Here is a 25,597-nt window from a genome sequence, read left to right as displayed (position 1 = left end):
TAATTGCATTGCAGGATAAGGACGGCAACACCTCCAAACACAAGCCACTCGATCCACCTTGCAGGAAACCACCGCAGCTACGGTGCGGAGTGAGGATTACCTGTACACGTATCATCCAAAAGCAGCTTTGACAGGCGCCCCAAAGTGAGGAGATGTGCAATTTAAATTCTTTCAAAAAAAATTCAAAGAAAGTTCCGCGCATAAACCACTTTCAAAACCCCAGCTGCATTTTATCAAAAGGAATGCATACAATGCGCTTCTAATGAAAACAATTATTGAGCTGCACATTTCCACACATACCACCGGCATGCTGCAGGAGAGAATATTTGCCATTTTCCCCTTTGATACGAGGCCTTTGAACTCATCTGATCAACGATTATTCTGACGTCTGCCAAGCATGTGATGAAAACTGTGCCGAGGTTTAACCATTCTAGTCATCACTGCTACATAGAGGCACCACATCTCTCCTGCAGCATGCCGGTGGTATGTGTGGAAATGTGCAGCTCAATAATTGTTTTCACCAAAGTTATCCCCAAAATGGAGGTCAAATCAAATGCCGCAGGCATGGATCAAAGAGCGTTTTATCGGGTGGCATTTCCTTTAAACTTTGCCCTCTCATCTTAAACCTATGCCCTCTAGTATTCGATTCTTCCATCTTGAGAAATAGGTTCCTATCTACGCCTCTCGTCATTTTATCTATCAGGTTTGGGATTCCAGAAGGAACAATCCAAGACAGTCCAGCCCCTCCCTGTAGCCAACACCCCCTAGTGCAGGCATCATTCTGGTAAGATAGACACAAAAAGCCGGAGTAACTCAGGAGTTTCGGGCTGAGACCCTTCTTCGGGCTTCAGTCTCGACCCGAAACATCATCTATTCCTTTTCTCCAGAGATACTGCCTGACCCTCCGAGTTACTCCAGCAATTTTGTGTCTGTCTTCGGTTTAAACCAATATCTGCAGTTGATTCCTGCACATCATTGTGGTAAGAATAAGGAATGCCAAACAAATTTGTTTGAAGTGACTGGGCTTCAATGTGAACTTCACATTGTAAAATTAACACCACTGTGAGCATACACTGTACACCAGCACTGACAATCCATCCTGAAAATACAGGGTTTGGATGTAAGTGGCTGTAATTTATTAATACTTGCTATCTGCAATATGGTGTCTGCAGTGTTGGGCTGGTGATTCAGTCAAAGCCGGCAGCTTTTGTGCTGCATATGTTATGTGCAGTGGGTTCAAGTCAATCCATTGAGGACATCATCCTCACAGATGCATGAGTGCTCATTATCCGCACAACTGTGCCTTTATCAGTGGAGATCAAAGAGCTGCGTGAGTGATCTGGGAGCCGCGGGGCAGTGGGCTCAGCTTTGAAGTCCTCATTAGTTGGAACCAACTCTGAGCCACCGGAACCTGATCTCGTCTCTCCCCTTGCACGTGCAGCAGCAGCTTTGCATTTTATAATCTCCTTTCCTTTGTCCCACTGTCACCATACAAAAAGTAGATTCCACGTAATAGTCTTAACGTAGTGGGGAAAAGTGACTACAGCAGAAAGCAGAGCGTGTAAGAGGAGTGTGTCTCCACCCACCATCCTGAACAGCAACTGGCTTTGTAAACAGAGTGGACGGGGAATTACTTTTCACATTAGAACCCAGTTGCCCGCCAGAGTTTGTATGAGAAACATTGTTTTAAAAAATCCATGCCATGATATTCACCAACCAAAGAGCAGTCCTGAACTACTATCTACCTCATTGCAGTCCCTCGACTACCTTTGATCGGACTTTACTGCTTTTACCTTATGGAATCTAGTTTAGTTTATTGTCACGTGTACAGTGAAAAGCTTTTGTTGCGTGCTAACCAGCCAGCGGAAAGACAATACATGATTACAATCGAGCCATTTACAGGATAAGGGAATCACTAGTTGGTTCCCTTATCCTGTAAATGGCTCGATTGTAATCATGTATTGTCTTTCCGCTGGCTGGTTAGCACGCAACAAAAGCTTTTCACTGTACACGTGACAATAAACTAAACTAGATTCCATGCTTCATGGTATGCTAGAGTACACCTCTACCCCATTGTGGACATTGGGCTTAGTCTCTGGAACTGGTGCGCTACAATGCTGAGAACTATATTCTGCACTCTGTATCTTCCCCTTTGCTCTACCTATTGTACTTGAGTTTGCTTTGATTTATGTATTGTATTATCTGATTTGCTGGGAGATCATCCAAAAAATAGAGTTTCACTGTTCAGTAAACCCTTGTTATAACAGACCACCGAGGGCACAGATGGTGTCTGTTTTTGTCCGCTATAACCGAGTGAGGGGGGGGTGACTTTTAACCCAAGGCTGGGAGGGAAGAAACGCGCGTCGAGTGGGAGAGTGGGGTTAAACCAGGGGGGATTCCTTGGCTGGCGAGCCACAGACCCCCCCGACACGTGGTGCACACACCAGGGACGGCCCCGGTACCCACGCCACGTTCATGCCGCTCGCTCTCTCCGTGACTGGCGGGAGAGGGCGACAATGAAACGGCCACCCCGATCCTTCATAATCAAAACCTGCTCCATAGAGGTGCATTATTGCGAGGGTTTACTGTACACACGACAATAATAAACATAAAGCTAAACCTTCTGGGAAAGTGCAATCTATCAGGACGTGTTGGTTCACAGTGCCAACATGTTTGCTTTTCTGATAAGATATCCTGACCGCTTTGCCACTCAAGGCTGAAGCCCTGATCGTTTGTTAACTGGTCGCTCGTGCTCTTAGTGGGGTCACCGCCATTTACAAAAACCTGGACTTTCAGCTGAGAACGAAAATCTCAAACTTCTTGCCCAAAGACTGTCAAAAGACTTCAAAAGATTTAATTAAATCATGAGATAAGACGAAAGGAAATAAAGATTCAACAGATATTTTGATAATTCGGCTGGTAAATAGACAGCAATTTGAAGTAGGACTGTGGATGTATGGCTTCATTAAAGCGTGATGTTAACAAATACCAAAGAATATGGAAACAAGGAAGTGCAGATGCTGGCTCCATCGCTGCTCCCACCCTATGGAACTCACTACCCCAAACCGTCAGAGACTCCTCCTCACTCACCACATTCAAAACATCACTGAAGTCTCACCTGTTCAGTACTGCCTTCAACCACTGAAGGTCACCTTCTGTCTCCTTTCTCTGTTCGTTTACTTATTTATCTATTTATTCACTTCCCTATGTTCTTTAAATCCCTGTAAAGCGTCTTTGAGTGTATGAAAAGCGCTATATAAATGTAGTGCATTATTATTATTATTATTATTATTATTAAAATGTTGGAGTAACTCATGACTCAGTTATTCCAGCACTTTGTGCCTTTTTTAACAAAGAATATATACTGACTTAAATATATTTACTCAGGTATTGGGAATCACGTTTGTGGGTCGATGTGCCTGGGTCAAGGTGTGGATAGAGTGGGTTCCTGGAGGCCCTGCAGCAGCCTGGGGCTCGAGTAGATCGGGCACTACTGGAAGCCCTGCAGCAGCCGAGCACTGCTCCGAGGCCGAGCGGGTGGATTGGACGTGGCCTGCAGTGGCACGGTGGGGCGGAGCAGCGGTGGAGACACCGACAACATCACCAGGCCAGGCCAACCCTGCAACTCCCATCCAGTGCCGTTGCCAGGACAACGGGCCTATAGGGCCAAGATAAGACTCTGTCTACATTTTTAACAACTTTGAACTTGAGGGGTACAAGCTGGTGACTCTTGTGTGCCACCTCAGTGTAATCTACTGTTCGTACACTCTTGTACTTAAGTATGATTGTATAGTAAGATTTTTACTGAACCGAAAAAAGGAATTTCACTGTTCAGAGGGATGTGGGCCAAGTGCGGGCAGGTGAGACTAGTGTAGATGGGACGTGTTGGTCGGTGTGGGCAAGTTGGGACGAAGGGCCTGTTTCCGCGTTGTATCACTCTATGACACAAATTAATACTTACGACAGCCATCTTCATCAGAGCCGTCCTTGCAGTCGGTGTCACCATCACAGTACCAGTGCTCGGCGATACAGCTTCCATCGTTACAACGGAACTCCTTGTCTGAACACTTCCTCATGTCTGCAATGGACAAACAGAAGATGGCATTAAAAAACATGCAGCATCTCAGATGCAAAATAAGGCTGGGCAACAGCACAGACAAGAACATAGCGACACAAGGAACTGCAGATCTGGTTTACAAAAAAGAACACAAAGTGAATTGGAAAAGTTTAGAGGGATATGGGCCACAGGTGAGACTAGTTCAGTTCAGTTTAGTTTATTGTCACCTGTACCGAGGTAGGGTGAAAAGCTTTTGTTGCGTGCTAATCAGTAAGGAGAAAGACAATACATGATTACAATCGAGCAGTTCACAGTGTATAGATACTTGATAAGGGAATACCATTTAGTGATACCTTTTAAAATCTCCAATTATTTCCTGCAATAATGTAGATAGGTCATCATGGTCGGGAAGGGCAAGATGGGCTGAAGGGCTTATTAGTGCTGTATGACTGTGAGTTTATGACTCTGTGCTGGAGTAACTCAACGGGTCAGGCAACATGTTTGCAGAACATGGGGATAGGTGACAGTTTGGGTCAGAACCCTTCTTCAGACTGATTGTAGTAAAGGGGGAGGAAGCTGGCAGAGTGGTGAGGGGGGGTGGGGAAGACTAGCGAGTGATAGGTGGATACAGGTGGGGGGGCTGGTCTGATAGGCAGATATTTGGACAAAAGCCAGTGCTGAAAAGACAAAAGGTGTACGATAAGGATAAAGGTGTGAATTGTGAAGCCAGAGAAAGGAATACAGGTGGAAGGGAGGGGAGGAGGGAGGAGAAAGTGAGAAGTGGGGGGGAGTGCAGGTGGGGCACAGGGGTGGATTGAAAATATTTTTCATCTGTGTCAAAGGGGGTAAAAATTGAGGGAAATAAGTAGTAAGTAAGATCATAAGATCATGTGATAGGAGCAGAATTAGGCCATTCGGGCCATCAAGTCAACTCCGCCATTCAATCATGGCTGACCTTATAGAAACATAGAAAATAGGTGCAGGAGTAGGCCATTCGGCCCTTCGAGCCTGCACCGCCATTCGGTATGATCATGGCTGATCATCCAGCTCAGTAACCTGTACCTGCTTTCTCTCCATACCCCCTGGTCCCTTTAGCCACAAGGGCCACATCTAACTCCCTCTTAAATATAGCCAATGAACTGGCCTCAACTACCTTCTGTGGCAGAGAATTCCACAGACTCACCACTCTCTGTGTGAAGAAATGTTTTCTCATCTCGGTCCTAAAAGACTTCCCCCTTATCCTTAAGCTGTGACCCCTGGTTCTGGACTTCCCCAACATCGGGAACAATCTTCCCGCATCTAGCCTCTCCAACCCCTTAAGAATTTTATATGTTTCAATAATGCCATCCCAGGGATCAATCTGGTGAACCTTCTCTGTACTCCCTCTAAGTCTCTCCCTCCTAACCCCATTCTCCTGCCTGCTTCCCATGGCAGATAATTAAGTAGACAAAGGAGATGCTGAATTGAGTAATACTGTCCACACTGTAAATGTCCTCTCAAAGGCCAATAAAGAGCTGGGAGGGGCAGGACTCACCGCACTGTTCATCGCTGTTGTCACCACAGTCATTGTCGCCATCACAGTGCCACAGACTGCGGATACAGTAACCGTTCTGGCAGTGAAACTCATCTTCTTCACACTCGCGAGGAGCTGAGAAGCAAAACAATGGAGAGGTTAAGTGGCTATGAGCATTTTGTTTTTGCAGCAGCACAGAATTAGTCATTATTGGCATGCGTTTAATATTTTTCTTCTTTCACTGGTGGCGCAGCGGGTAGAGTTGCTGCCTCACACGCCAGAGGCCCGGGTTCCATCCTGTCTACGGGTGCTGTCTGTACGGAGTTTGTACGTTCTCCCCGTGACTGCGTGGGTTTTAGACAATAGACAATAGACAATAGGTGCAGGAGGAGGCCATTCGGTCCTTCGAGCCAGCACCGCCATTCAATGTGAGCATGGCTGATCATTCTCCATCAGTACCCCGTTCCTGCCTTCTCCCCATACCCCCTGACTCCACTATCCTTAAGAGCTTTATCTAGCTCTCTCTTGAATGCATTCAGAGAATTGGCCTCCACTGCCTTCTGATCCTGCCTTCCCCAGGATCTCCGGTTTCCTCCCACACTTCAAAGACGTGCAGGTTTGTAGGTTAATTGGCTTAGGTAAAATTGCAAATTGTCCCTAGTGTGTAGGATAGTGTTAGTGTGTAGGATAGTGTGTAGGATGGTGTTAGTGATTGCTGGTCAGCACAGACTCAGTGGGCCGAAGGGCCTGTTTCAGCGCTATATCTCTAAACTAAAGAACCTAAACACTGGAGTTTCAAATCAGACCTATGTGCTAACTTAGTAGAAGGTTTTCTTACGGAATAACACATTTAGTTCAGTTTTAGTTTAGTTTTTTGTCACATGTACCGGGGTACAGTGGAAAGCTTTTTGATGCGTGCTAACCAGTCATGTAGCCACTTTCCACTGACTGGTTCGCACGCAACAAAATGCTTTTCACTCTACCTCGGTACACAAGACAATAAACAAAAGTAAATGTGTTGTTCCTTAAAAAATCCTTGCGTCTCTGCATTCTGCAAAGTGACCACATCTTCTACCACACTTCTTGCATCAACTCTTTCCCACGATGTACATATCTATATTCAAAACAGGTCTTACGTTAAAAAAACGATATTTTTCTGATTAGGGATCTTGGCAACCAAATTCTCACAAACCACTTAAAAGGTTGTTATGTTTTTTAATACTCGTTGATTGAGGTTTCATGTGCAATAAAAACTTTAAGCAACTAAATAACTGCAGATGTTGTCATTTCTGTTATTTTCTCAGTTTCAGGATTTAGGTATCTCCAGCAAGACGTACTTATTATTCATTCTTAATTACACTCAAAAACAGACACAAAGTGCTGGAGTAACTGAGCGGGTCAGGCAGCATCTCTGGAGAACATGGATAGGTGACGTTTCACAGAGTGCTGGAGTAACTCAGCGGGTCAGGCAGCATCTCTGGAGAACATGGATAGGTGACGTTTCACAGAGTGCTGGAGTAACTCAGCGGGTCAGGCAGCATCTCTGGAGAACATGGATAGGTGACGTTTCACAGAGTGCTGGAGTAACTCAGCGGGTCAGGCAGCATCTCTGGAGAACATGGATAGGTGACGTTTCACAGAGTGCTAAAGTAACTCAGTGGGACAGGCAGCATCTCTGGAGAACATGGATGGGTGATGTTTCACAGAGTGCTGGAATAACTTAGCGGGTCAGGCAGCATCTCGAAAATGTAGATAGATGACGTTTCAGGTCAGGACCCTTATTCTGACTGATTGTAGTAAGGGAGAGAAAGCTGGAAGTGGGTGAGGGTGGGATAAAGTCTGGCAAGTGATAGGTGGATACAGGTGGGGGGCTTTGTGCTGCTTTGTCCTGACTCCAGTTCCCTTCCAGCTTTGCCCCGATACTACTGTCAGTCTGATGAAGAGTTTTGACCCAAAACATCACCCATTCCTTCTATCCAAAGATGCTGCTTGTCCCGCTGAATTACTCCAGCATTTTGTGTTGAATTTAAATTGATGTCTTTTTTTATTAGATTCCAACTACTTCCACAAACAATTTTTCCTTGAATCATTGACCTCTCTGGTAAGGATAGGCTGGAATTATACTTAGAGTCTTACGGCACAGAATCAGGCCCTTCGGCCCAACTCATCCTTGCCTATCAAGATGTTCCATGAAGTTAGTCTCATTTGCCCGTGTTTGGCCCTCTAATCCAGTCCTATCCCAGTACCTGCTTAAGTGCCTTTTAAATGTTGTTATACTCCCTGTCTCATCAACCTCCTCTGGCAGCTCGGTCCATATACCCACCACCCTCTGTGTGAAAACGTTGCCCCGCAGTGTCCTATTAAATATTTCATTTCCACTCTCACCTTTAACGTACGTCCCCTGGTTCATGATTCTCCATCCTGGGTAAAAGACTATGCATCGACCTGATCAATCCACTTAGCACTCACTTCTGCCCTGTTCTATTTCCAGAGCTGAAGTTAGTTTAGTTTAGAGATACAGTTCAGAAACAGGCCCTTCGGCCCACTGAGCCCGCGCCGACCAGTGATCCCCGCACACTGGCCCTATCCTACACACACTGGGACAATTTACACTTATACCAAGCCAATTAACCTACAAACCTGTACGTCTTTGGAGTGTGGGATGAAACCAAAGACCTCCGAGAAAACCCACGCAGCACCCACAGTCGGGATGGAGCCCGGGTCTCTGGTGCAGCAAGTGCTGTAAGGCAGCAACTCTAACACTGCGCCACCGTGACGCACAATTTGCAAAATGTATTCTGAGTTTGTACAACAAACCTCAATTCCCAGCCTGACCCAAACCCTTTCCAACCAACATCCTTGTGGGATATTGTCTTGCCATTTGTACCATCAAAGCTGGCTGAATAAAATGTGATTGAAAGTTACAGCGAGGAAACGGGCCCTTCGGCGCATCGAGTCCACGCCGACCATCCATCGATCGCCTGTTCACGCCGATTAGGTCGATGTTATCCCACTCTCCCACCCACTCCCTCCACACCATTTGTAGCCCACGTGTGAAAAACCTCATATGTAGAGCAGTAAGGTGATGCATATCTGTGCTTGAAAGAGCAGTAGAAACATAGAAACATAGAAACATAGAAAATAGGTGCAGGAGTAGGCCATTCGGCCCTTCGAGCCTGTACGCACCGCCATTCAATATGATCATGGCTGATCATCCAGCTCAGTAGCCTGTACCTGCCTTCTCTCCATACCCCCTGATCCCTTTAGCAAAAAGGGCCACATCTAACTCCCTCTTAAACATAGCCAATGAACTGGCCTCAACTACCTTCTGTGGCAGAGAATTCCACAGACTCACCACTCTCTGTGTGAAGAAATGTTTTCTCATCTCGGTCCTAAAAGACTTCCCCCTTATCCTTAAGCTGTGACCCCTGGTTCTGGACTCCCCCAACATCGGGAACAATCTTCCCGCATCTAGCCTCTCCAACCCCTTAAGAATTTTATATGCTTCTATTAGATCCCCCCTCAGTCTTCTAAATTCCAGCGAGTATAAGCCCAGTCTATCCAGTAGGTGGCTGTTCACTTTATTCTCATAAACAAATGATAACGTGGACATTCTGTCTGTTGGGAAAAAGTGAGAAAGATATTTTCTCCAGTTAAGTCATTTATTCAATATAAATGATGTTGAACTTGAGGGTTCTAGAGAGGAGGGTAACTTGCTTTAGATTACATTTATATTCTTGTCATTGAGTTAAGAAAGGCACAGACAGTCACAGGTGGGCGAAGGACCTGTTCCCTGATGGATGCTCTATCTCCATCAGAGTCTGACTCCATAAAGAAAGAGTGAGGCCCTCCCACAGAAACAGATGACCAGGGAAGGTTGAGGGGGCATATACTGCTTATGTTACAGAACTAGCAAAGCACAGACCTGGAGTGCTGATGTGGAGACACGAGACAGCTGAGGAATGTGAACCCAGTCAGCTACGTAAACCAGAAGCAGAAATCATAAATCATCATAAAACCCCATCTGTTTCACCATCGTCCTTTAACACCCACAGACCCACAGCGAGGAGATTGACTTTTAACTGTCCTGTGAAATTGCCCATTGAGCTGCTCAATGGAACAGATTACCAGACCGGTCTTTCAGCATTGCAGCATTCAGCGCACAGCATCTGTGAAGTCAATTCCTGCCCAGTGCCCAACCTCACCCTCTCCCCCCACAGCTCGCATCTGTATTGAGACAGTATCAAGGTCTTCCTACCACTAAACTCCTGCAGTTATGGCAAAAATAGGTTTCGCTTCACTGTAGTCACATGAATCGAGGTACTGTGAAAAGCTTTGTTTTGCATGCTATCCAAACAGATCAGATTATACTATATATAAATACAATCAAACTCAAGTATAATAGACACACGAGGAGCTGCAGATGCTGATTTACGATGGAAGGCACAGAGTGCTGGAGTAACTCAGCGGGTCAGGCAGCATCTCTGGGGAACATGAATAGGTGACGTTTCACAGAGTGCTGGAGTAACTCAGCTGGTCAGTCAGCATCTCTGGGGAACATGGATAGGTGACATTTCACAGAGTGTTGGAGTAACTCAGCTGGTCAGGCAGCATCTCTGGGGAACATGAATAGGTGACATTTCACAGAGTGCTGGAGTAACTCAGCTGGTCAGTCAGCATCTCTGGAGAACATGGATAGGTGATGGTTCGGGTTGGGACCCTTGTTCACATCCTTCCGGAGTCCGAAGAAGGGTCCCGACCCGAAACGTCGCCAATCCAAATTCTCCAGCAATGCTGCCTGACCCACTGAGTTAGTTCAATCCATTGTGTCTCTTTTCAAGTGCAATAGGTAGCGTTTAGGAGAAGATACAGAGTGCAGAATATAGTTCTCAGCATTTTAGCACAAATAAGACACAAAATACTGGAGTAACTCAGCGGGTCAGGCAGCATCTGTGGTGAAAAGGAATAGGTGACGTATCGGGTCAGGACCCTTCGTAGCGCATCAGTTCCAGAGACAAAGTCCAATGTCCGCAATGGAGTAGAGGAGAATCGGACAGTACCCTAGCTTATGGAAGGACCGTTCAGAAGCCTAGTAACTGAGGAGAAGAAGCTGCTGCTGAGTCTGGTGGTGGGCGCTTTCAAGCTTCTGTACCTTCTGCCGGACGGGAGCAGTTTTCCTTTAGTTTAGTTTAGAGATATAGCACAGAGACAGGCCCTTCAGCCCACCGAGTTTGTGCCGACCAGTGCTCCCTGTATACTAGCATTATCCCACACACGAGGGACAATTTACAAAAGCCAATTAACCTACAAACCTGCACGTCTTTGGAGTGTGGGAAGAAGCTGGAGTACCATGAGAAAACCCACGCGGTCACAGGGAGAACGTGCAAACTCCGTACAGACTGCACGCGTAGTCAGGATGGAACTCGGATCTCCTGCGCTGTGAGGCAGCAACTCTACCGCTGCGCCACCGTGCCACCCCAAGGATGTGGTGTGAAACTGTGTGGCTCTCAGGTACAAGTGGGCGGCACTTGTGGGTGGCGCAGCGGTAGAGTTGCTGCCTTACAGCGAATGCAGCGCCGGAGACTCAGGTCCGATCCTGACTACGGGCGCCGTCTGTACGGAGTTTGTACGTTCTCCCCTTGACCTGCGTGGGATTTCTCCGAGATCTTCGGTCTCCTCCCACACTCCAAAGACGTACAGGTATGTAGGTTAATTGACTGGGTGAAATGTAAAAATTGTCCCTAGTGTGTGTAGGATAGTGTTCATGTGCGGGGATCGCTGGGCGGCGCGGACTCGGTGGGCCGAAGGGCCTGTTTCCGCGCTGTATCTCTAAATCTAAAAAAAAGTATATGATTTACAGCTCCATTTGTCATGCCTTTAATTTCCTGTCATTTGAACAGTCTTAATTTACCATGAGCAAAGGTTTGTCTAGTAACCTATTATAGACACTTCACTGCTATCTAAAACCTCCGCTCATCTTTCTCATTATAAAGTCCATTTTCATAAGAACAATGTAAATTAATCATTGTCTTAATCTTCTCCCAATTGGTAAAATTATGGTGGAACATTTATTAAGACTGAAGAAGGGTCTCGACCCGAAACGTCACCCATTCCTTCTCTCCCGAGATGCTGCCTGACCTGCTGAGTTACTCCAGCATTTTGTGAATAAATACCTTCGATTTGTACCAGCATCTGCAGTTATTTTCTTATACCTCCTCTGGCAGCTCGTTCCATACACCCACCACCATACCACCCTGTGTGTACAGAGGTTGCCCCTCAGGTTCCTATTAGGTCTTTCTCCTCTCACTTGAACCCGATTCTTGATTCTTCGTACTCTGGGTAACAGACCCAGTGCATCAATCCTCTCTATTTGATGCTTACTTCAGAATGGGGATCAGTGATTGAAGAGTCGCTGTGCTGTGGCGCTGTGGTCGTGTGTGGACCGGGGGGGGGGGGGGGGGGAGACAGTGTCTCCCAAGTGGGCTGGCTTCTTTCATCCAACCCCCCTGTGGCATCATTTGCACAGGACAGCTGACAGCATGGCTGAACCCCTCTCCTCTCTCCTGACACCTCTGCAAGAGCAACAACCAGACTTATTTACACTACACACAGAGTGCCGTGATCTCTCCCGCTGCAGATCACGTTATGCCTTCTGACGCTCCACCGCCCTGCACACTAGACACCATACATTATTAATCACTTCCTCCTCAAACAATTGAACCACTTGTTTTGCTGCTTTATTCGACAACTCAAATTTCCCTTCCCCCATTATGTTGCTGCTAAATTGGGGGAGAATATCCAAAGTATTATAGTCGTAGAGTCATACAGCACGGAAACAGGCCCTTCGGCCCAACTCATCTATGCCGACCAAGCAGCCCCTTCTAGGCTAATCCCATTTACCTGCGTTAAGCCCGTATCCCTCCAAACCTCTCCTGTCCATGTACCTGTCCAAGTGTCTTTTAAAGTGTCTGCGGCACGGTGGCGCAGCGGTAGAGTTGCTGCCTTACAGCGAATGCAGCGCCGGAGACTCAGGTTCGATCCTGACTACAGGCGCCGTCTGTACGGAGTTTGTACGTTCTCCCCGTGACCTGCGTGGGTTTTCTCCGAGATCTTCGGTCTCCTCCCACACTCCAAAGACGTACAGGTATGTAGGTTAATTGACTGGGTAAATGTAAAAATTGTCCCTAGCGTGTGTATGTTAGTGTGCGGGGATCGCTGGGCGGCGCGGACTCGGTGGGCCGAAGGCTCTGTTTCCGCGCTGTATTTCTAAATCTAAATCTAAATGTTGCTACTGTACCTGCCTCAACGAACCCCTCTGGCAGAAGGGCCTGTCACCGTTCTGTGTGACTCTGTGAATTGGACTTTATGGGCGGCACGGTGGCGTAGCGGTGGAGTTGCTGCCTTACAGTGCCAGAGACCCGGGTTCGATCCTGACTACAGGTGCTGTCCGTACGGAACTTGCTCGCTCTCCCTGTGACCACAAGGGTTTCTTCTGGTTTCCTCCCACACTCCGAAGACAGGTAGGTTAATCGGCTTGTAAAATGTCCCTAGTGTTGTAGGAGAGAACTGGTGTGTGGGTGATCGGTGTTGCCACAGGCTCGGTGGGCCATAGGGCCTACGTACGCAAGTACACCCTAAGTTTCAAGTACACCCTAAGGTAAAGTGTCTTTAAATTGTGTGCATTCCGGATTGAAGTGAAATATTTTGGAGGAAACTAACTCAGGTGTCTTTGACCTGATTTACTGATGATCCTTTGTTAGAAACATGGGTGCAGGAGTAGGCCATTCAGCCCTTCGAGACAACACCGCCATTCAATATGATCATGGCTGATCATCTAAAATCAGTACCCCGTTCCTGCTTTTTCCCCATATCCCTTGAACAGGTTTTGAGACTAGGGAAAGCAATTGGAGTCTTTAACCACTCACAGTTATGGACATTTATCCAATTTAAAATGACATTGCATGAAATCATGCCCTTTATTCAGCCAGAAATCATTCTTCCCAGCCAAAATGGAAAACATATCAATTATAAACAATGAGATACAATGGAAATTATAGACTAATATAAAATCAACATTTTTTGCTCTGTTGATGAATGGCCCATTTTACAGTGAATGATCAAAAGCAGGGAATTATTCATAAAATGCTGATCCACGATTAGATTATGTTACAGTCGGGCTTTTGTGTGAATGCACAGCAATTTACATATAAATCTCAACAATTGTCATTTCTGCATAATGCGAAGATGCAAATGTACAATAAAAATTAACAAGGAGTGCTGTACTTAATGACTGTGAAGAAAGCAGCTTTTGTGTTGGAGAGGGGATGTCAGACATCAATTCAACTAATTTCTTCATATCATCCATAATTGTTTTGCAGGAAATGAACATGTAATGCATATACTTCACATCTGAAATGGAATGGGAACTGCTTAGGAAAACATTTCAGTTTAAAAGGAAGATTTTTCTACATGCGACCAAAGTAAAAAGGCTTCTTTCAAGGAGCTGAGAGACAGTTTATTGCTGGTGTTGATCCAGAAGGCAGTTCTGTTTGGGTATTAGTACGGCACAGAACTGTCATATTCCTTCCTTGCTGCGTGGGTGTTTCTGCCTGGGGTGATATGTTGGCTATTTGTCTTTCATCACAGAGTCTACTTAGTTTGCACGCACTTTGAAAGAAAATCAATCTGAGGCCATGTACACTTGGGTTGGGCTTGGTACAACGAGGGTCACGTGGTGAATGGTGTGAGTGAGTGGGGAATGGTGCGGGGGGAGTGGGGAATGGTGTGGGGGGAGTGGGGAATGGTGCGGGGGAGAGGGAGTGGGGAATGGTGAGGGACTGGAGAATGGTGTGGGGGGAGTGGGGAATGGTGTGAGGGAGTGGGGAATGGTGTGGGGGGAGTGGGGAATGGTGAAGGACTGGGGAATGGTGTGAGGGGAGTGGGGAATGGTGTGGGGGGAGTGGGGAATGGTGTGAGGGAGTGGGGAATGGTGTGGGGAATGGTGTGGGGGGAGTGGGGAATGTTGAGAGGGGAGTGGGGAATGGTGCGGGGGGAGTGGGGAATGGTGTGGGGGGAGTGGGGAATGGTGAGAGGGAGTGGGGAATGGTGTGAGGGAGTGGGGAATGGTGTGGGGGGAGTGGGGAATGGTGTGGGGGGAGTGGGGAATGGTGCGGGGGGAGTGGGGAATGGTGTGGGGGGAGTGGGGAATGGTGTGGGGGGAATGGGGAATGGTGTGAGTGGGGAATGGTGCGGGGGGAGTGGGGAATGGTGTGGGGGGAGTGGGGAATGGTGTGGGGGGAATGGGGAATGGTGTGGGGGGAGTGGGGAATGGTGCGGGGGGAGTGGGGAATGGTGTGGGGGGAGTGGGGAATGGTGTGGGGGGAGTGGGGAATGGTGTGGGGGGAGTGGGGAATGGTGTGAGGGAGTGGGGAATGGTGCGCGGGGGAGTGGGCTTGATGCAATGAGAGCCCGTGGTCCAAACATGATGCCAAGACCAACACTTACCTGCCTGCACGTGATCCATATCCCTCCATTTCCTGCATGTCCATGTGCCTATCCAAAAGCCTCTTAGACACTACTATCATATCTGCCTCCACCACAACAGCGCGTTCCAGGCTCCCACCGCCCTCTGTGATAAAAACCTGCCCCACACATCTCCTTTTAATTTTCCCCTCTCACCTTAAAGCTATGCCCTCTAATCTGTGACATTTCCATCCAGACATAAACGTTCTGACTGTCTGCTCTATCAATGGCTCTCATAATGTTACATCATAATTCTTATCAGGTCTCCCCTCAACCTCCAGCACTTTGGGGAAAATAATCAAAGTCCATCCAATCTCTCCCTGTAGCAATCACCCTGTAATCCAGGCATCGTTCTGACAAATCTCCTCCACACCCTCTCCAAAGCCTCCTTATCTAAAGGAGAGTTTACATGTTCAGTGCTTGCCATATATAGATTCAAAAACTATAACACCATGATAATAATTAACTAAAATCATTTGGTCGACGATCAAAAATAGAAATTCATGAATGAGACTTTGTGTTTTAATGAATGGGCCATTTACCTAACTCAGCTTATCTCTTCCAAACATTTATTAACTAGTCTTTATTGTTTGACATCTTAATTATTCTTATTTTGTGGGACTCTCAGTCTGAAGAAGGGTCTCAACCTGAAACATCACCTATTCCTTTTCTCCAGAGTTGCTGCTTGATCTGCTGGGTTACACCAGCATTTTGTGCCTAACGTCGGTGTGAACCAGCATCTGCAGTTCCTTCCTACAACGTTTATTGCCCACAATGTCATGACATGAGTGATAGGAGCAGAATTAGGCCATTCGGTCCATCAAGTTTACTCCGCCATTCAATCATGGCTGATCTATCTCTCCCTCCTAACCCCATTCTCCTGCCTTCTCCCCATAACCTCTGACACCCGTACTAATCAAGAATCTATCGATCTCTGCCTTAAAAATATCCATTGAAAATTCTAGAATTTACTCCTGGCAACAATATAGGAATGATGATAGGATTCCAGGCGAGGGCTTTACGCTGGGAAGGTTGAGGAATCCCGGGAGCTGTTTGCCCATCGTAGCCTCCGTCTACGCCCCTACTCCCAATTCCTCCGTCTACGCCCCTACTCCCAATTCCTCCGTCTACGCCCCTACTCCCAATTCCTCCGTCTACGCCCCTACTCCCAATTCCTCCGTCTACGCCCCTACTCCCAATTCCTCCGTCTACGCCCCTACTCCCAATTCCTCCGTCTACGCCGCTACATCGACGACTGCATTGGTGCTACCTCTTGCACCCATGCAGAACTCACTGACTTTATACACTTCACCTCCAATTTCCATCCTGCCCTTAAATATACCTGGACTATCTCTGACATCTCCCTCCCGTTTCTGGACCTCACCATCTCCATCACAGGAGAAAAATTAGTGACGGACATTTATTACAAGCCCACCGACTCGCACAGCTATCTGGACTACACTTCTTCCCACCCGGTCCCCTGCAAAAAGTCTATCCCCTACTCCCAATTCCTCCGTCTACGCCGCATCTGTGCCCGGGATGAGGTGTTTCAGACTAGGGCTTCCGAGATGTCCTCGTTTTTCAGAAAACGGGGCTTCCCCTCCTCCATTATAGATGAGGCTCTCACTAGGGTCTCTTCTACATCCCGCAGCTCCGCTCTTGCTCCCCATCCCCCCACTCGCAACAAGGACAGGATCCCCCTCGTTCTCACCTTCCACCCCACCAGCCAGCGGATCCAACATATCATCCACCAACATTTCCGTCACCTACAACAGGACCCCACCACTGGCCATATCTTCCCATCCCCTCCCCTCTCTGCATTCCGCAGAGACCGTTCCCTCCGCAACTCCCTGGTCCACTCGTCCCTTCCTACCCAAACCACCCTAACCCCGGGCACTTTCCCTTGCAACCGCACGAGATGCAACACCTGTCCCTTTACCTCCCCCCTCAACTCCATCAAAGGACCCAAACATTCTTTCCAGGTGAGACAGAGGTTCACCTGCACCTCCTCCAACCTCATCTATTGCATCCGCTGCTCTAGATGTCAACTCATCTATATCGGCGAAACCAAGCGCAGGCTCGGCGATCGCTTCGCTGAACACCTGCGCTCGGTCCGCATTAACGCCACTGATCTCCCGGTGGCCCAGCACTTCAACTCCCCCTCCCATTCCCAGTCTGACCTCTCTGTCATGGGCCTCCTCCAGTGCCATAGTGAGGCCCGCCGGAAATTGGAGGAGCAGCACCTCATATTTCGCCTGGGCAGTTTGCGGCCCGGTGGTATGAACGTTGACTTCTCCAACTTCAGATAGCTCCTCTGTCCCTCCCTTCCCCTCCTCCTTCCCAGATCTCCCTCTATCTTCCTGTCTCCACCTATATCCTTCCTTTGTCCCACCCCCGACATCAGTCTGAAGAAGGGTCTCGACCCGAAACGTCACCCATTCCTTCTCTCCCGAGATGCTGCCTGACCTGCTGAGTTACTCCAGCATTTTGTGAATAAATCGATTTGTACCAGCATCTGCAGTTATTTTCTTATAATAATAGTAGTGGGAGCAGGGATTGGATGTGTCATCTGACCAGGCTCCTACCTGTCCCCACTGTACACAAAAGAATGGTTTGCAAAGCTTTTGACTGTACCTTGGTACATATGGCAATAATAAACCAAAACATACAAAAGTACACGCTAGTCAAACTCAAGTACAATCGGTGAGCAAAGGGGAAGATATAGAGTGCAGAATATAGTTCTCAGCATTGAAGGGCGAGACCATTTAGAATGTTGAATGACCTCACATTGTCTGTGATCAAACACATCATTCTGTGGCTGCAGATAGACACAAAAAGCTGCAATAACTCATCGAGTCAGACAGCATCTGCATCTCTGGAGAAAGAGGCAGAGTCTTCTGAAGAAGGGTCGCGACCCGAAAAGCCGCCTATTCCCTCTCTCCAGAGATGCTGCCTGTCCCGTTGAGTTATTCCAGCTTTTGGTGTCTATCTTCAGTTTAAACCAGCATCTGCAGCTCCTTTCCACACATTCTGTGGCTGTCCAAGTGTGGATTACATTCTGCAAACTCACTTACAGGGATCAAGTCTACATTCTCTGATTAAATATCTATCCCTTCCAGTGGCAGGTGCAACCAGTTTTACTTCTAATGGGGTTTGTGCAAATCTACACAAACTATTGGCAGATAAATGGTCACTTCACTGGAGCGTTAATGCTGCTTCACACCTTCAGGCAGCTCATTACCAGGGCCATTACTAAACAAAGGATTGGCTTAGGAAATCTCACTGAGCAAATACATTTGCTTAAACACCATTGTCTCCATGACAATACAAACCCTTTAACCACGATTATTGATGAACTTGTTCTGAGCAAACATTCCAATCACCACAAAAAACCACAAAGAGCTGGAGTAACTCAGCGGATCAGGCAGCATCTCCGGAGAACATGGATAGGTGATGTTTCACAGAGTGCTGGAGTAACTCAGCGGGTCAGGCAGCATCTCTGGAGAACATGGATAGGTGACGTTTCACAGAGTGCTGGAGTAACTCAGCGGGTCAGGCAGCATCTCTGGAGATTGTGGAGAGACAACAGTTTGGGTTCGGACCCTTCTTCAGACTGATTATAGGCTTCTCCTCCAATTACAATCCGTCTGAACAAGAGTCCCAAACCACTACCTATCCATGTTCTCCAGGGATGCTGCCTGACCCGCTGAGTTACTCCAGCACTCTGAAACGTCATCTATCCGTGTTCTCCAGAGATGCTGCCTGACCCGCTGAGTTACTCCTGCACTCTTGTGTTTATCTTTTGTATAAACCAGCATCTGCAGTTGTTTGTCTCAACATTTTTCGCATGCCCCTTTCATTGCGGGAACACGAAAACAGTTCGATTTATATCTGACAGCTCGTGGGCAGTGGGAACTCAGCACATAAATGTTCTTTCGAAACTAATTGAGTAGGAATGCAAAATTACTTTTATTCTCCTCTTGCAAAATGTATTTACATTTCAGCAATATGTACGGTTTAATGTGGGTGTAGGACTGTTTTCTCTGGAGCATCAGATGCTGAAGGGAAGACCTAATAGAGGTATGTAAAACTGTGAGAAGTATAGAGAGTCACAAACTTGTTCTCAGCTTAGAAATGTCAAAGACTAGAGGGCACAGGTGTAAGGTGAGAGATGTGCAGGGCAAGTTGTATATACAGGGTGGTTTATATAGGATGCAACGTGCTGCTGGGGGTGGTGGTGGAGGCAGATACGATAGTGGTGTTTAGGAGGTTTTTAGATAGGCATGTGGATATGCAGGGAATGGATCAGTTGCAAGCAGAGATTAGTTCATCTTGGGGCCATGTTCAGCACGGACATTGTGGGCCGAAGGGCCTGTTCCTGCGCTGTACTGTCCTGTGTTCGATAGATGTTGTTGTAAGTGGCCGGAGGAAGTGAGAAGACTATTAATAAAGCAAACCGGAATCTGGGCTTTAAAAATAGACACACAGGAAGCAAAGGCAAGGAAGTAATGCTGGGCCGTTATAAACCGCTGGCATGGTCCCAGTCGGAGTCCAGCTGGGCACCACACACTCAGAGGGATGAGCAAGTCCCCTGTGCTCCCTCCTTCTGCCTGAAACACAGCTTTTGAACTACTAAATAAGGATTCTTACCAAAGTGTGGTGACAATGCAGATCAAGCAGTGAGATAACATCACTGCAGGCAATAATTTAGGCTGGGGACAAAGGTGAGGAGTCCAATTGTTCTCCTTGGCCTTCTGCTGCAAGGAATGACCCCCCCTGCACGGTGCATCCCCACACGACAGCAATCTGTCGGTCAGATACTCTTTACAGTTTAGAGATACGTCGTGGAAACAGGCCCTTCGGCCCGCCGAGTCCGCACCGGCCCGCGGTCCTCGCACATTAACACTATCCTTCGCACACTAGGGACAATTTACACTCGCACCAAGCCAATTTACCTACAAACCTGAACGTCTTTGGAGTGTGGGAGGAAACCCACGCAGGTCACGGGGGGAACGTACAAGCTCCGTACAGACAGCACCCGTAGTCAAGATCGAACCCGTGTCTCTGGCGCTGCGAGGAAGTAGCTTTACCGCTGCGCCACCGTGCCGTACACACACACACACCCAGAGACCAACGCACGTTGTCCACAAAAGGTTGGTGGGAAACTGAACGCTGGCAGCATGCACTGCTCACTGTGCCGGGAGTAACGTGGATCAAGTTTACATCTTCTCACCAGTCGCACAGTCACCCAACACGGACACAGGCCCTTCGGCCCAACTTGTCCATGCCGCCCAAGATGCGTTGTTTACGGTAGTCCCATTTGGCCCATATCCCTCTAAACCTTTCCTATCCATGTACTTGTCCAAGTGTCTTTAAAATACTGCTACAGTACCTGCCTCACCTACCTCCTCTGGCAGCTCGTTCCATTCACCCACCACCCTCTTGAGTTGCATGGTTTTAGTTTCCTTTCCTCCAGCTATTCGTTCACTTACTGCACCCACTGTGCCCATTTCAGCTGCATCTGAGACCTGTTCGACTTATGGAGTTGTACAGAATAGAAGCAGACACCCAGGCACCCACCACCGTCTGTGTAGAAAACTTGCCCACACATCTCCTTTAACCTTTGCCTCTCTAACCTGAAACCTTTGCCGTCCAGTATTTGATTTTTGCCATCCTGGGCAAAAGGTTCTGACTGTCTGCTTTATCTTTGCTTCTCATCATTCTGTACACTTCTATCAGATCTCCCCACAACCTCCAGCATTCCTGAGAAAATAATCCAAGTCTGTCCAACCTTTCCCAGTAGCTGAAGCCCCCTAATTTAAATTTTTTTAATTAATTTTTTTTTTTTTTTTAATTTATAGATACAGCGCGGAAACAGGCCCTTCGGCCCACCGAGTCCACGCCGCACAGCGATCCCCGCACATTAACACTATCCTACACACACTAGGGACAATTTTTACATTTGCCCAGCCAATTAACCTACAAACCTGTACGTCTTTGGAGTGTGGGAGGAAACCGAAGATCTCGGAGAAAACCCACGCAGGTTACGGGGAGAACGTACAAACTCCGTACAGACAGTGCCCATAGTCGGTATCGAACCTGAGTCTCCGGCGCTGCATTCACTGTAAGGCAGCAACTCTACCGCTGCGCCACCGTGCCGCCCTAGCTAACGCAGGCAACCCGTGCTAACCCAGGCATCATTCTGGTAAACCTCCTCTGCACCCTCTCCAAACCCTCCACATCCTTCCTGTAACAGGTTGAGCAGGACTCCACGCAATACTCCAAATGTGGCCCGACCAAAGTCCAATGAAGCTTTGTAGAGAAACAGACAAGTGGAGTGGCACTTGAGCTGTGGGTTTTGGTGAAGGGGGCAAGCGGACAACAGCACAACATGGGCACTTACGGCAATCCTGTTCATCGGAATCATCGCCACAGTCATTGTCTCCGTCACACACCCAGGAACGCCGGATACACTTGCCGTTGTCACAGTGGAATTCCAGAGGGGAGCAGGTTGGCAGCACTGGAAACAAGAGAAGAAATTGTCAGCTGCATCCACCACACAGCTGCATCTGCAACCCTGTCTATGCACTGGAATTTAGAAGGATGAGAGGAGATCTTATCGAAACGTATAAGATTATTAAGGGGTTGGACACGTTAGAGGCAGGAAACATGTTCCCAATGTTGGGGGAGCCCACAGTTTAAGAATAAGGGGTAGGCCATTTAGAACTGAGATGAGGAAAAACTTTTTCAGTCAGAGAGTTGTGAATCTGTGGAATTCTCTGCCTCAGAAGGCAGTGGAGGCCAATTCTCTGAATGCATTCAAGAGAGAGCTGGATAGAGCTCTTAAGGATAGCGGAGTCAGGGGGTATGGGGAGAAGGCAGGAACGGGGTACTGATTGAGAATGATCAGCCATGATCACATTGAATGGCGGTGCTGGCTTGAAGGGCCGAATGGCCTCCTCCTGCACCTATTGTCTATTGTCTATTGTCTATATATGGGATGGTCAGCTAGTTCAGCTAGTTTATTGTCACGTGTACCGAGGTGCAGTAAAAAGCTTTTGTTGCGTGCTAACCAGCCAGCAGAAAGATTATACATGATTACAATCGAGCCACTCTCAGCCATTTCTAACCCTTTCTACAAGGGATGGCTAGTACTTAAAAGTGACTGAAAGAGAACTGCAGAACTGTAGTAGGAAAAAAAACCTGCAGATGCTGGTTTAAATCGAAGGTAGACACAAAATGCTGGAGTAACTCAGCGGGCCAGGCAGCATCTCAACCCGAAATGTCACCCATTCCTTCTCCTGCCAAGATGCTATCTGACCCGCTGAGTTTTCTGTGTCTCCCCTACATAACTGTAGTTTGCTGTAGGTCAGTCAGCTTCTGAGTAAATATAGTTTAAATATTTGAAAACATTAAGAAGATTATTTTAATAATGAAACACAATTCATTTTTCTAATTGATCTGAGTGTGCAACTCTAGGCAATCTTAAGATGTCAATTAATCTGTCAAAATAAGTTATAGTCATAGAGTCATACAGCACGGAAACAAGCCCTTCGGCCCAACTTGCCCGCACCGACCAGCCTGTCCCATCTTTCTGCATCACCATCAATTTCAATCTCTGGTCATTGAGCCACACGTTAGTTAGCATTGCGTTTCCGCAATAAGCCTACGGAATCTCTCATCATTACAGAGTGTTCTACAGGGTCGGGTTTTAAGCCTTTCGGTTGCAAGGGGAATGTGTTAAACAATGAGTGCCAAGCAGTATGTATTTCTGAAGATAGACACTAAAAGCTGGAGTAACTCAGTGGGACACGCTGCATTTCTGGAGAAGGAATGGGTGACGTTTCAGGTCGAGACCGTTCTTCAGATTGACCCATTCCTTCTCTCCAGAGATGCTGCCTGTCCCGCTGAGCTACTCCAGCTTTTTGTGTCTATCTTCGGTTTAAACCAGCATCTGCAGTTCCTTCATAGAAACATAGAAACATAGAAAATAGGTGCAGGAGTAGGCCATTCGGCCCATCGAGCCTGCACCGCCATTCAATATGATCATGGCTGATCATCCAACTCAGTATCCCGTACCTGCCTTCTCTCCATACCCCTATGATCCCTTTAGCCACAAGGGCCACATCTAACTCCCTCTTAAATATAGCCAATGAACTGGCCTCAACTACCCTCTGTGGCAGAGAATTCCATAGATTCACTACTCTCTGTGTGAAGAAAAACTTTCTCATCTCGGTCCTAAAAGACTTCCCCCTTATCCTTAAACTGTGACCCCTTGTTCTGGACTTCCCCAACATCGGGAACAATCTTCCTGCATCTAGCCTGTCCAACCCCTTAAGAATCTTGTAAGTTTCTATAAGATCCCCCCTCAATCTTCTAAATTCCAGCGAGTCCTCCACAGTGTGTATTTGTGCCCCTGGCTGTGACATTCCAGACTGGAAGAGCAGACATTTATTTTATAACGTGCATGCCTTGTACCAATCACAACATCCATCTCCCAGATGAAATGACTTCCTGCTAATGGTCATGGTAAATAGCCTCCTGTCATCCAGGCATCTAGCGTTGATTATTAGTTGAGAGTTGAGGAGCTGACTTCACAAAGCTACATTGGTTTGGTGTGGCTTCAAATCTGATGGTAATCCCCCTCAATTATCAGATTAACATCATTCTCATCGCATTCACTTCCCCAAAGTAGGGCCTCGTCTTCAACAAGTATTCTCATAATCTAAACACAAAGGCTGCAAGTTTGGAAAATACTTCACAGACTGTTGTACAACGCAGAGGCAATTTTCAGACAAAGTAATATTTACAATTTCGAATTTAGTTTTATTGGAAAAAGATGATGATAAAGGACCATAAGACCACAAGACATGCGAGCAGAATTAGGCCATTCGGCCCATCAAGTCTGCTCTGCCATTCGACCATGGCTGATCTATCTTTCCCTCTCAACCCCATTCTCCTTCCTTCTCCCCATAATCATTGACATCCCGACTATCAAGAATCTATCAATCTCTGTTTTAAAACTAGCCAAAGACTTGGCCTCCACAGACGTCTGTGGCAATGAATTCCACAGATTCTCCACCTCATCTCCATTCTGACGGTACGTGGTTTTATTTGGAGGCTGTGCCCTCTGGATCTAGATTCTCATTACTGGAAACATCCTCTCCACATCCACTCTCTCTGGGACTTTCACTATTCGGTGAGATTCAATGTAGTCCCCCCTCATCATTTCTAAACTCCAGTGAGTACAGGCCCAGTGCCGACAAATGCTCATCATAAAGGAGGGGGGGGGGGGGGGAATGTAAATAAGGTCAGAGGAACGCATATTAAACTTTCATCTACATGATAGGGTTTATTTAATGGGTCCAAAAAGTAGGGGCAACTTGGGCCACTTTGCTGCTACTGATGGGGATTAACTGTGTGTGAATATTTGCTGGATTACATTAACTGATACAGACAAGTACGACTCATATTAGACAATATTACTAGACTGTGACTCAGTAAAATGCAATGGCGATGCTGGCACTTCAAATGTACAGTATTGTTATTTCTGGTGAAGTTGGATGCTTCAATAACAATATTCAATTGCGAATACTTGCATGCTTATCTGTAAAAATGTCCAAATTATTGCCTATTCACCTTCTATTTGTCTATTTTTCCCATTGGGCAGAAGATACAGGAGCCTGAAAACCGTGACCTCCAGGTTCAAGAACAGCTTCTTCCCAACAACCATCAGGCTCTTGAACACGACACACTAACCTCAGCATGAGGTCATAAGGGATAGGAGCAGAATTAGGCCATTCGGCCCGAGTCTACTCCGCCATTCAATCATGGCTATCTATCTCTCCCTCCTAGCCCCATTCTCCTGCCTTCTCCCCATAACCTCTGACATCCGTACTAATCAAGAATCAGCAACTGTGATCTTCCACGGACTGGGCCTCTACTTGTGCGACAGACTTTGGTTTTTGCTCCATTATGGTTATTGATTTATGGTGATTTTGATTATTATGTATTATTTCCGTGTTCCATGTTAATTACAGACGTGTGGAGTGGCAGTAAGAATGTATTTGTTCTAATATTGGTGCATTTAATGATTAAAGGCTATTGACCCTCTTGACTAGTTCCTCCATCCCGCACACCATCGCATTCCTGCCTTCTCTACCATCTGTGGTTGTCTCTGTGAAAGACAATGTCAATCTACTGCAGCTTGGGAGGCAGTGCAGGAAGAGATGTAAAGATTGCCCTGTCAGTAAGGGTGAACAAGCTTCAGAGAGATGCCCATGTGGGCAGAGTCCGGGCATCAAATATCACCACCGCTATCTGCCAAGTGCTGTCTCATGTGGAGAAGAACAGATAAAAAAAGATTCCACCATACTCGGTGAAGTGTGAAATGTTCAGTCACCTCCTGGAGAAAACTAATGCATCAAGAGAGTACTGAAGAGTAAAGGTTTGGTTTAATGATCAGATGAAGAAACATCACTGTTTCAGCTTGACACTACGTCAAA

At 47.0% G+C, this 25,597-nt stretch overlaps 1 protein-coding gene across 3 annotated transcripts in view; it reads right to left on the bottom strand.

Moving 5' to 3' along the window:
* lrp4 (low density lipoprotein receptor-related protein 4) overlaps window positions 1–25,597 on the bottom strand; it is a 258,361-nt gene that overhangs the window by 93,657 nt on the left and 139,107 nt on the right. For all 3 annotated transcript variants that reach the window (XM_078415462.1, XM_078415463.1, XM_078415465.1), the window contains exons 3-5: window positions 21,496–21,612; window positions 5,592–5,705; window positions 3,962–4,078 (exon numbers count right to left, since the gene is read on the bottom strand). In XM_078415462.1, coding sequence (XP_078271588.1) covers window positions 3,962–4,078; window positions 5,592–5,705; window positions 21,496–21,612 — 348 coding nt within the window. The remainder of the gene's footprint in view (window positions 1–3,961; window positions 4,079–5,591; window positions 5,706–21,495; window positions 21,613–25,597) is intronic.

This window comes from Rhinoraja longicauda, chromosome 18 (genome assembly GCF_053455715.1).
Source record: "Rhinoraja longicauda isolate Sanriku21f chromosome 18, sRhiLon1.1, whole genome shotgun sequence".
Classification (NCBI taxonomy): Eukaryota; Metazoa; Chordata; class Chondrichthyes; order Rajiformes; family Arhynchobatidae; genus Rhinoraja; species Rhinoraja longicauda.
The sequence above is the reverse complement of the archived record's forward strand: the minus strand, read 5'-3'. Positions and strand labels throughout refer to the sequence as shown.